The sequence below is a fragment of the Sturnus vulgaris genome, chromosome 3 (assembly GCF_052056855.1).
Source record: "Sturnus vulgaris isolate bStuVul1 chromosome 3, bStuVul1.hap1, whole genome shotgun sequence".
NCBI lineage: Eukaryota > Metazoa > Chordata > Aves > Passeriformes > Sturnidae > Sturnus > Sturnus vulgaris.
This window is the reverse complement of record NC_142245.1, coordinates 74,458,834-74,471,315: the sequence shown is the minus strand read 5'-3', so window position 1 is coordinate 74,471,315 and position 12,482 is coordinate 74,458,834. Positions and strand designations below refer to the sequence as shown.

General features: G+C 35.7%; 1 protein-coding gene across 1 annotated transcript in view; it reads right to left on the bottom strand.

The window, feature by feature from the left end:
- The window catches only part of ASCC3 (activating signal cointegrator 1 complex subunit 3), a 250,562-nt gene that overhangs the window by 14,654 nt on the left and 223,426 nt on the right, over nt 1-12,482 (bottom strand). Inside the window, exon 37 of the mRNA XM_014880409.2 lies at nt 6,991-7,215. Within this exon, the coding sequence (XP_014735895.2) occupies nt 6,991-7,215 (225 nt within the window). The remainder of the gene's footprint in view (nt 1-6,990; nt 7,216-12,482) is intronic.

The window sequence follows — 12,482 nt, the reverse complement described above, 5'->3', positions numbered from 1 at the left end:
TTACATGGCTCAAATTTATCTACTCTTAAAAAATTAGTCTTATTTTTTGTATCAGTGCTTCACAGACTATGACACTTTCTTTAATTCGTGAATTTGAAGTTTAGTCTAGGACTAAATTTCAGTTACATATAGGAGTTTACATCCATAGATCTATTAAAATCATTACAATTGTGCCTACTTACAGCTGTTTAAGACTACAGAATTTGTGTGACAAATATTTATAGATAGTAGACAAAAGGGTATGCATTTTACCTATTTTCCTAAAAACAATGAATTCGGAATAATAATAATTTTTTGCACATGATTCAGATGTAGGAAGCCTTCCAATATATGATTATATTATGATCCATGTGTGACTTGATATTCTGCTAATACAAGTAAAATATTTTTTCAGATGTTAAAACATGCCATGTACTTTAAGTTTCATGTTTTTATATAAATCATGACTATGATGCTTCAATTACATATCTCAGAAAAAGCAACTGACTTGAAAAGTTGGAATTTATTTGGAGAAGTATTACGGAGAGTTTAAGGTCACTACCTTTGGTATGTTATGTATCAGTAAAACAGGTACTACAGAACCTTTGAAATTCAGAGATCTAGTCCAAAATTACTTTTTAGATTTTTTTTAATCTGGGGAGGGGGAGGAGTTCTTTCAGATCAATTAAATTACGCTTGCACAGCTGTGTAGTTTCAGCCTACAGACTACCCCCCCTTGTACTTCATCAGAGATATAGTGAATAAGTTGTAATTAATCCTATTCAGGAGGCACTCCTTTTATACTGCCCTCTATATCCTACTTCACTTTTTTTACAAGCATATTCAGTCCCCTCTTCCATATGCTCTGCTACCCCCTATGAGAGACTAATTCTTCCTTCTCCCATCATCATAAAGGTCTCACTGATGTATGCAAATTACAACCTTCCTAGCTGCTGCATAAGATTCCTATTCCTGTATTCATCCTTTAGCCTCCATAGTAACATTATTAGTATTTTCACAACCAGGGAAAGGACAAACCATTTACTGTCTACATTTAGTGGAATGCAACCCTTGAGTTCCTACTGATTCTTTTTAACAGTATTACAGAAATAAAAGCAGCTACAGAGTGTGATACCAGCAATGTAAACTTGGTAGGTCATAACCCAACATTCAGAACTCATTGAGTCCCAATAGTCAATTTATTTTCAAATTGATAATTAACAAATTTATATTCTCTACTATACCAGTGAACTGTAAAAAGAACAAAATGTTTTGGATAAGAATCTCTTTGCAATAAATCCCAATTTCCTAACATAAACAATGTCTTAAAGCCAGTATTTGTTTCAAATATTACAGAAGTCTACCAAAACCCTGAAAGACACACAGCATCTTTCTCATAATAAATCTGTCCTCTTTACAGTTTAAAGCCAGTTTCTCGCTTTAATATTTTGTCAATAATCAAAAATTTTTGAGCGCATTCACGAGAATCCTTTTCAACAGCAACAGTTATTCCCAGTAACTTTCTCCTGAACTTTTAGCCCCTTAAGGTTAGCATTCAGGAAGCTCAGCTGCTGTCTAACAAACTTAATTAATCAAAAAGTCATTTCCGAGCTGTAACTATGAGTAAAAGTGCTTCAAGTGTGCTAGCAAGCCTACAAGTTAATCAAAATGCTAATGCAGTACAAATTAAAGTTGTGATTAACATTTCACAGTAGCTGCTTAAGTGAATTGATCACACAAATGGGTTAAGCATTACTCATTTCCTCCAGCCCCAACTGGGAAAAGGTTTGTCATGGATGGGGGAGGGATTATGCACAAGCAGCATCAAATCATCAAACCGTCACCAAGATGCTTCCATACACCAGATCACTGATTATACACAGCAAGCAAAACTCCAACACTGCAAAGGTAACCCTCCCTTCTCTCACATATATACCTACACAACACAAGCAGGCAGCATTTCCAGCCCAACGTGTCCAGGTACTTTCCCTACCAAGTGATCCATTAATGTTTAGTATCCATAAGTGAGCACTGACACACAGTATAAGCACTACAAGATTTTTTGATTATTCTATTATTTCCACACTTCTAATGTGGAATACTAGCCATGCAGCCATGAAAGCAGCCAGTATTTAAGTAAAATTGCAAACAATGTGCTATCACTGGAATATTACTGCATACACAAAGAATTCATGTAGCAGCTCAAGAGATGTGGCCCCGGCTCTTTACTTGTTTCTGAGTAATACTCTGCTTTCTCAAGTTAATTTGATTCTCTTGCCTTCGTTCAGTAAAGCTGCCCATTCATTTATAGTTGCCAATGACACAAAAGCTCTTTCCCTGGACACTTCTGGACAAATCTTACTTACACAACTGTAAAATAGTCCTTTCCTGTAACTCCCACCACCTGCCAGCAAGCAATTGGCACACCTGCACTACCAACAGGCAATATACTAGCTCAAACCACTCTTAGGATCTTTAAGAACTTCTCCACTTCCTCATAAGCAGAAAAACAAAAGATCCCTTGGGATATGGCTCTGCAAATCAATAGTTTTGGTGGCTGTTATGAGCTGAGGAGGTTTGGGGAGGATGAGAAGTGTAGAACCATAGGACATTCTCTTTCTTTGAGTCCCAAAATGGCAACATGGGCTCCTTTGCATGGCCAGAAGTACTTTTGTGTACTACTGTTCCTTCTGAGGTGTCACCACCACCCACCCAGCAGTCTGCAGTTTAGTACAGTATTTCATACATATGCCAGCTCTTAGCTGAATTGGGCAGCATATTCGTGCAACATTTGACAACTCTGAACTTGTACTACAAAGATGATATATATATAGTAAGAACTATAGCAAAATTTGCAGTTTAAATGACCAGAAATAACTTTCACTGTTTTAGAATGGCTAAGGCAGTGTTATACACATCACCATCTAGCTAAGGAAACACAATGCTTAACCCAAAGAGTATTTTTCTTTCCTGTCAAAATTAGATTCTCCAAAGGAGTAACATGATGGGGAAAGACAGGACATCAGGGACAGCATTACAAGGTCCTTGTTACAGGGATAGGCACGCTTCCCATGCAGAGTAGTCTTTCTTCTGCAGTTTGGAATCTGTTTTCATGTCCATTTTCTCAGTGCCCAGCTACCCTACTGAGATGTGTTTAACACATCCATAGGTAAACACTTCTCAAAGGTTAGGGCTGAGCTCCATGGCAGTTCTACTCCTGGCAATTTTAAAATATTTTATCAACGATTATACTACAAGTGGAGGCTTGTGGCCAATTCCAATGCAAAGCCAGCAACTGTCACATTATTTCTGAGAAGACTGCCCTGCTGAATCCGAGAGCGATGGTATTACTGCCTCAATTATCCGTTTCAATTAATGCAAATATAGGCAATAGTCTTAGAACAGCAGAATAAGAACTGATCGCTGAATACACAGTCACAAAATATAAGGCTCGACAAAGGAAACAAAAAAAGAGATTAGATTTAGTTTCATGTATTCTTAAATAAAATAGGAAAAAAGGTGGAGTATTGTCTTTACAATAATAATTATATTTTATAGAAATGTTAGAAAAGTAATTTCATTAGAATTTTTATTACTTAGTGTCCATTCTCCTGAAAGAAATGGAGAAATTTTTGATTTTGAGAAGCTGCTGGAGTGTTCAGCACCATCTTAATGACAACTCTAGCTTTTCTCAGTAAAAATAACAGAGAATTCTAGGCTTGATGAGAATATATCGTCTATTGTAACTGTACTAGAGGTATCTGAGGCGAATAAAAATTAAATGAATTGGCCAAGGTCACACAGGAAGTTGTGGCTGTTTTTTTGAGCCATGGGAACTTTCTCTGCTTTATCTGTGAGAGCCTGTCACTGATAACAAACTAGGTTTTAACTTGAGGTTTTCAGTGTAGAGCAAGGGTGTTCCTTCAGCCTAGTCAATGCCTCAGTGGCCATTCATTACAGGGATGGGAGTGGGAGTAAATAGACAGTCACATTCCAAAAGGTTATATACTGCTATTCCCCATATTTCTGCAGTAAAAGATTCTGCATTTTATCTTGGGTATATAAATACTAAATTTTATCTTGCTATAATGAATTCAACCTATATCTAACAAATGCTAACCATAGAAAAGCTGTAACAGAATATATTTTTTCCATTTTTTTAATGCTGAAAATTACATTCCCCTCTTAAGCCAGCACCGTTACTCCTAAAAATCTGTTAAATGCTAATGACTTGAATATTTCATTGTAAGTGTAAGCAAGATAATTGTAACATAGAGTTTTAAGACATCCAAGGAAAAATTATTTAAGAGTTGTTGAGTAATTTTTTCACTAAAGGATAGTGGAATCTTACCTAGAATCCAGCAGTTATATTTACCTCTGTAATGCTATTAACATGGTTTTCTGCTGGACCAGTAACAATACTCAGCCTGAAGTCACTAGCAATGGAAAAGCCCAGAAGATGTTGGAGGAATGGAAGAGAGAATGAAACTTGTGGGATAGGAAAGGAGCCATGGGAGGGAAGGCTGATTCAGGTGAAAGATACCACTGAAGATTGGAGAAGTTTAATATTCTCTGATGGAAAGAGGCTTGCTTACATATCATGGCTAGAGATGGCAAATCTGCACTGCAGGGACCTGGGATAAAGGCCTGCTGTATAACCACCCATAAAAGCTCTTTGAAAGATCTTTTTTCTTGTAATAGGAAAGCAATGCTGATATGAAAAGTCTATTATTCATGTACTCACCAGCAAAAATAACAGTTTATGTTCAAGTCACAATTTGAAGGTTAGCTATACAAACTCAACACTAAAATAATTTGTAAGTAAATAAACAAAAATTCAATGTAACCCGAAAACCAATTCCCACCTCACCGCTGTATTTAACGCCTGACGATGAGCGAGTGTGTGCTCACACACGCAGAGAACAGCACCCACTGAATCTGTTCATCAGTGGATCCTTCCATGCTTCAGTTCCTTTTCTCATAACTAACATCTTTTTTTCTACCTCTGCTGACCCAGAGTTCATCAGCAGGTCAGTGCTAAGGAAAAAGGTAACAACCAGTATTGAAAGTGTAACCCTGTCTATTGCTTAGATTCTGGGAACTTTAACCTCCGTTTGGAAAGCGTGACTAATAAGATGGAACTAATAATCTCCCGAGAGATGTAAACCATGTGCCAACTTTAAAAATACAAAAGTGCTTGCATGTTTTCTTATTTTTTAAATTTTTTCTCTTTTTTTTTTTTTTTTTTTTAAATGACTGTATATATAACATTACGTAGTAGTTAAATGAATGTTGGAGTGCCAAGGTATAGTATGGAATGGCATTTTTCTGAACTCTACTTCAATTTAAAGAACTGTTGAATATTTTGGAATTCTTTTTCTAAGTGATTATTGTTTCTGAAATATATATGATGCAGTAGCACGATTAAGAATGGACATTTCTTAGCAAAACAGAACAAAATAATTACTGAAAATAGTATTTAAATTTTTCCCAAATATGTCATGAACTCCTTAATGCTTACTCCACAAACATCTAAATTAACTTTAAGTAAGTGATTTCTTTGAAACAAAGGTGAATTTTCTCACCTGAGCAAGTGATGCTTTTCTCTGGTAATAACTGAATATATGGCACAGCTATTTCTACACTTTCAGCACCCTGTTTTTATTGATTAGAAATATTTGAAACAGACTAGCATCCAAGCACTGCTGGTTGCCAAGATTGGGACTGTGTAGCAGTAACATCTGTGGTGTTATTTACTTCTTACATTCCCTAATTTCAGTTTTGCTTCATTTGATATTTTAAGTATTTTAAGCTTGTTTTTATTAGTGTAAAGTTGAGCCTTATCCTAATTGCTGAACTAACAGTATTTTCTCTGTCTAGAGTGCTGATTAATAGTTTCTCATAGAGCAGTTTTACAAACTGCCAGGCTTAACACAATGATGTTTGCAGTCACCATATTGCCAATAGGCTTCAAACAAGAGCAAAGCTTCTGTCTGACAGGTGACAAACAGATCACTGAAGATATTAAAATTTGAGCAAACAAAAACTGTAGGAAGAAGAAGTACTAGCTCTATTTTACAGATATTGAACTCAGAAACATAAAAAGAGTAGTTTGTGGAAGGCTGCCTGATCTTCAAGAACCTGTGCATGAGTCCTTGTGCAGTTCTGCTAAAGAGAAGAAAGAATTCTTCTCCCAGGAGACTCAGAGCGTAGGCTGTCTCCTGAGACTGCTAGAGCTCATCTTTCCTGATCTAACTGTAACTGAGCTTTTCAGATATGGCAGCACTCTATCACAAACTCCAATTGTTGCTTTAAAATTATTTTGAGGTGGCAGCAGTATATGTGATTGCTTGTTACCAGTACTCTCTCTCCATGGTCGGTTTAGTTTCTGGGGCTGCAACTGCAGTACAACTGTAAAAATTCACAGGTCTCCAGGGTGAATTTAAAATCTGCATTTAAAAACGTGTTCTTTGACTCTGTGATCACTGGGACATAGAAGATGTATCTTTACACTAGCTGGAGGAGCTTAGGGAAAACCCCTGCATCTCACCTGAAATCAGATTTCAAAACATATTTTATTTGTGCTTGGGAGTGACTATAGTGCTTTTGGGTGCTAGAAAAGTAGAAGTACCCAGGGGAGACAGGCTCCTGGGCATCAGCATAACAATCTGCAGGGACCACAGCTGTGCCAGAATGACTCTCAAACAATATTCCACAATACAGAGTTAGAATGCTGTTGCAAAGAAAGCCGAGATCATTATACGGCAATAGATGCCTACAGTCAGAGCACCACTGTCTTTTACTCTAAGTTTGTTTATCTCCAGTTCTGTAAAGTGGGAACCATTATGGGTATCCAGTTCTTCCCTAACCAAGGGGTTATAATATCATGTGGTACCAGCTCTCCACAAGATTGCAAGAAATCTTTGGATTCTTCTATATTCAAAATATGACAACGCTCTAACAATAAACAGTAAACCAACAGGAGTTATATACTGAAATGCATCACCATACCTGGCATATTCTGATTGCTTGGTCCAGCACTGTCTTTGTATCAGTTGCATAATCTGGACACGGCAGCATGGCATGACTGAAGTGGGCTTGCAGCAAGAGGTGTGTTTTTGTGTGTGAACTGTCAAATGAATGGGGATTGACTTCAATTGGAAGGTGTTTGGCCAGTTCACTGTTCATCTGATCTTCATTGTGTCTCACAGGCAGATCTGTGTACTCGTCAGCATTCTTTAAAAAAAAACAAAAAAACCCCATTGTAATTAACTTCAGAATAACTATTACTGCTTACTGAGGCATTAAAAGTATACACATTTAATTTACCACAGTTAGATTTCAACACAAAAATAGTAGCATTTAAATGTTTAGAAAGTATACTTATTTATTAAAATCATACATGGGAAAACAATAACTAAAATAATAAACCTCAAATACTGACACACTTATAGATTTTAAACTTTTTTTCTTTCACATAGCCGATGCTAACATTAGAGAAGGGGAAAATAAATGCAATTAAATAAATATATTCATTGGATGGATTCAGCAGTAGAAGATGGCCCACAGGTATCCTACCTCACTGGCTCACAAAAACACTGTAAGGTTAGCTATAAACAAGTCAAAAACTCATAGTTTCAGGTTTTAAGTTTTTCTCTTCGTATTCAAAACCCAGTAGCTTTGAAATATCTCTGATATGGTTATTTTCAAATCTTTTTTTCAATATTTTGAGCAGTCCGTGTCTAAGCAACTGATGATGAGTGATCAAAACAAAGCACAAAATTTTAAGTAGGTGGTGAAAACATTCTCTGTGTTCCAGAGTGGGACTAATGCTATTCATGCCAAAATTAAAGCTGTGTAAGAACTTTCTCACTGTTGCAAGAAGAAGCTGCCCACCAACATGTAATCTAAATGTAGTTATAAGCAGCAACATCATAGTGGCTGAGAGGAGTAAGTACAACTGTTTTGGTCTCCCAGGCAGAGATGTTGATTTTCCTTCTCGGGAAATCCACTGTCTTTGAAAAAAAGTTCAACAGAAACATCCTAAGAATTATAATTTAGGCTAAAGAGTCAGTTTTGTGACTTAATTGGCAATTTTTCCCTCCACAAAATTCTCTTGTGCATCCTCTCATGTGTACACATTGTCTGGAGTGAGAACAATCTTTCTAAATAATAAAACTTGCAAGAAAGATAAGAGTTTTATAATATGTGATATCTTTTTCCATCTGTAATTTAAGAGAGTATATTTCTTCTGTCATAAAATAAAAAGTCATTTGGGGAGCCTGAAGGGCAATGTCTTCAAAACTACAGGCTTAGCAAAGACCATTAAATTAAAGTGTTCAGGGTTTTATATTCCTCTTAAACTATAGATTCAATATCTTGCATTTTAGTCTTCAATTTTGTCAGACTTCAATTTTGTCAGACTTCCTGCAAATCCATATTAATGAAATATTCACAACAGTAACCAGTGAAGAGTGAGGTAAAGAAAAATGGCAATTTTAGAACATCTAATTGAACCACCTAATTGACTTACAAAGAACCATATCCCCTCATTAATATCCTAAGACATAGAACCTTTTCTGACAATTCCTAAAAGCAGTTAGAAAGCTGGTTTTTACCTCCTTGAAAACTGACAGCACAGAATTTCTATTTGCTTTAATGGTGCAAGGAAACTATGTCTAAACTGCGATATCAGTGTAAAAGGAATGGTAACCACTAGACAATTAAAGATTTGCAAAGAAAATCAGAATGTCATTAATTTATTTCATATCTCAACTGCAGATTAGAAGTGAAGACTGAATAAAGACAACTGCTGCTTAATCCTGGATGTCTCTGCTAGATCTCTTGTGAAAACTGTGGTCATTTATTCTCTGAACCTAAGGTCACAATCTTTTTAAGCCCTATAGAAGGCTGCATGTTTGCTTCACTCTTTTTATTTAACTGGCTTCTCCTTCAAAGATATTTTAAAGAATATTTACCAAGGAGATTTTTTACTTAGTTTTCCTTTGCAGTTTAAAGTAGCAGAAAGAAGGAGGATCAGCCAAGTCAGTCCAGACCAATTGGTACCCCTAAAAATGCATTTTCCCTAGTTCTTCCCCAGCACATGTTTTATTTACATCCAAAACACTCCTCTTATTTTAAACAACTTGCCTACTTAATTTCCTGTTTGTGATCATTGACTGTAAGTAAGTGAGGTTCATTTTCTTATCTGCATCATGTAGGTAATTAAAGGAAATTGAGAATGGGTAGTGAAGCTTTTATACAACTGAGAATGAAGCTGAATGGAGGGCACCGAGGTCAGCAGAGTCCATTATATTTTTATGTGAGAGGCCGGTATGTCTGCCCTGTCCTTGTTTGCTTAGTGTAGGCTGGACAGACTACTAACTGCAAATCTGTTTCTCTGATTTGCCCAGCTGTCCTTGAATAAAGACATCTTCCATTGCAAAACGTTAAATGACAGTGATTGACAACTTTGTGATGAACTCTGCTTGTAACCCCCTGCTACTGTTTTCAGGTTGCATAAGAAAAGACAGAATAAAGAAACATCCTTTGTAATCACCTCAAATGGGCCCTGCTGTTCACTCAATATTTTTTCATTTTAGTTTTCCTTTTCATTGCAAATCTCAATCTGTTCTGTGAAGGCTGTAGCTTCAACTATGCCACACAATATATAATATATTATTGTTTTAGTACATCATATCTGAACACCGTTCTTACTTCCATGGGCGAGGGAACAGATCAAACTACATATCAATCATTAATCTTCACTCTAAAGTCAAGAAACTTAATACAAGCTTCATAGTTAAACCACAAAGCACTGCTGTGCATTTTTCACTTTCCCCTTTTTCTCCTCTTAAATCAGAGCTGTTGCAGCCTGTGTACAAATGATAGGTTTACAAGCAGCTACATAGTTCAGCATAACTTGGTGTATACCAGGAGATAACCAGGAATCTTAGCTACATGTTCTGCAACTGTGCATTTGATAGTCATGTCACATCTCTCTCTCCTACATTTCTGTGATGGACTTTCCCAATAATGTCTCCTTTTGGGCATTAGAGACTGCTGCATCATTTCAAGGGTGTAGGAGTCATCTCAGACTTACATTTCAACCTGTGTAAGATACAGGGTGGTCATATAGGAGACAGTAACTCGCACTGCCACTGAGAAATGTCACACACAGACCTGCATAAACTCGACAGTTACCTTTTACAAGGCCAAAGGGCTATTCTGGTAATTGAATTCCGTTTCCTGCATAACAGCAGCCACAGAATCATCTTAAAATCCTGTCTAAAACATCATGCTTCAAATATGCAGCTTACTATCACCCTTTATTTGAACTGTTAGAAGAGTCCTAAAAGGAAACAACTCATACTATTTTAAAATATATCTCTTGCAGTTTTGTGGTACTATCAGGCATTTGAGGAGTCAGATCAAACTAAAATTTAAATAAGATATCCAACATGGTGAGTACTGTGCTCCGCAGAGCCCATAAGGTAACCCCCCTCCAGATTTTCTTTCTGCCCACAAAAAGTGTAAGTTTGGCTGAAATTATTAATTTATAGTGAGAGCTGAGCTATAAACTTATATCGCGTGTAGATCTTCTAAAATATTTTAAATCTTGAGTAAATACATCTTTCCTCTTTGTCTACAGAGAGAAGAGGATACTTGTGGACCACAGACAGAAATGGAATCAAGGTGAGCTACTAAAGCAAACTTGAATATTTTAAGTTCAGTCATGGGAACAGTAAAACTTAGAAAGTTAATGAGTTCTAGACTTTAAAGAGCAGTTGATTAATTTGTAACAGTGAGGGTCTAAACCAAACCAAAAATAGTTTCTCACATTCCAGAGTTGAACCAGTAGTCTTTTCTTTAGCAGTGTTATTGAAACTGCCTTAGAATTGACTGACTGTCTGTATGTTCCTTTTCTTTACTCTGAGCCCAATCACATTTTCAACTTTAATAAGCTTGCAATATATTTTGTTCTCTTTCAAGTTTCTGATATCAAAAGAAACAAGGGAAAAGCATTCTTAGAACATTTTGCCACAAAAATAAACAGTTTTTAAACTAAAGCATAAAAAATCTTGCAGCAGTCTAGCACTAAAATCAAATACTAACATAAAAAAGGAGAAAAGGATCATTTTTTAGCTAGTACTGTAATTCTGTTCTCTTTACCTGAAACTTGATTTAAGTTATATAAACTTCTTTAATAGTCTAAGTACATGCTGAAGGACTGCAAAAATCATACATTTGTGAATAGAATGAATAAGCTACAGTAAATAAATGTGGGTGGTTTTTTACAGCTGTTCTGCAATTAACACTAACAATGCATTAGGAATTTTAGTTCTCTGCTACCAGAAGTACAATGGTATGCCAACCCATTTTCCCAAGTGAAAACAGCATATTTTGATCTTTGGAAACTGGATAGGCGAATATAAGCTCCACAGTAATATTATTATACAATTGTCTTTTGTCTTTTGATCCATTGTACAAAGTGATACAGTGCAGCATCCAGGCCTGCCACATTGTGCCACACTGTACAGGAAGCAACTGGAATATAAAATTTGAAGCAACCTGTACTTGTCCTCATTTAGGTGATACCTACTTGTCCCTAATATAGGATAGAGAAAAGAAGCATGGTCAAAATAGAGAAATAACAAGGACTGATAATTTGTGAATAGATAGGTAACATCTGACTTATAACAGATTTACAAATTCTAAATTTTTCTTTGAGGATACTTGAGCTTCTGTACTTAAAACCATTTGGAATCATTTCCAATTAGATACATATATACATATATATCTCCACTCATGTGCTGACAGAAATCTCATTTGATCCTGTTACCTATATCATAAGGAAAATTTTAAAAGATGGTTAACTAAAGCTCCCAAGATAATCTTCCTTTGCTCATTATTTTCCCAAGAGAAAAAGACCATATTATGTGACAAATAAATGGCACAAGTGTATACTATAAACATTATTTAAATTAACCAACATATCTATAGTACATTTTATTGTCACATTTTTGAGTGTGAGTTTGATTTATAAGGAAAGACATTACATTCACACAGATGTATCCTGACAGGTAGCTAAAGATAATCAAGCTTATATTTATATTCAGAAAACTAATAAAGGTGAGGAAATATACACTTTAAAAAAATTAAAAAAACCCAAAACCAAGCCTAACTTAAAAGTGATTTTTCAGCTCATACCAAAAAGTAGATTGAGAAATAGAATTTGAGAAGTACTTGCTAGAATTACTGCTCTGAAAAGCTTATCTTTGTTAGTGATTCCATTATAAACTCCTATTTTAAGGAATTTATTGGTACCCTCTAAATGTATGCATTTTGGTCCCAGTTTTATGAGACATAATTTAAACTTCCAAATGCTTGGGTGGTTTTTTTACTCTTAGATATAAAAGATCTATGACAATATTCCAGTTAAAAGACACTTACAAACATATGTTACTAGTTACAACTTTTAAGAACAAACATGACATGTGTTT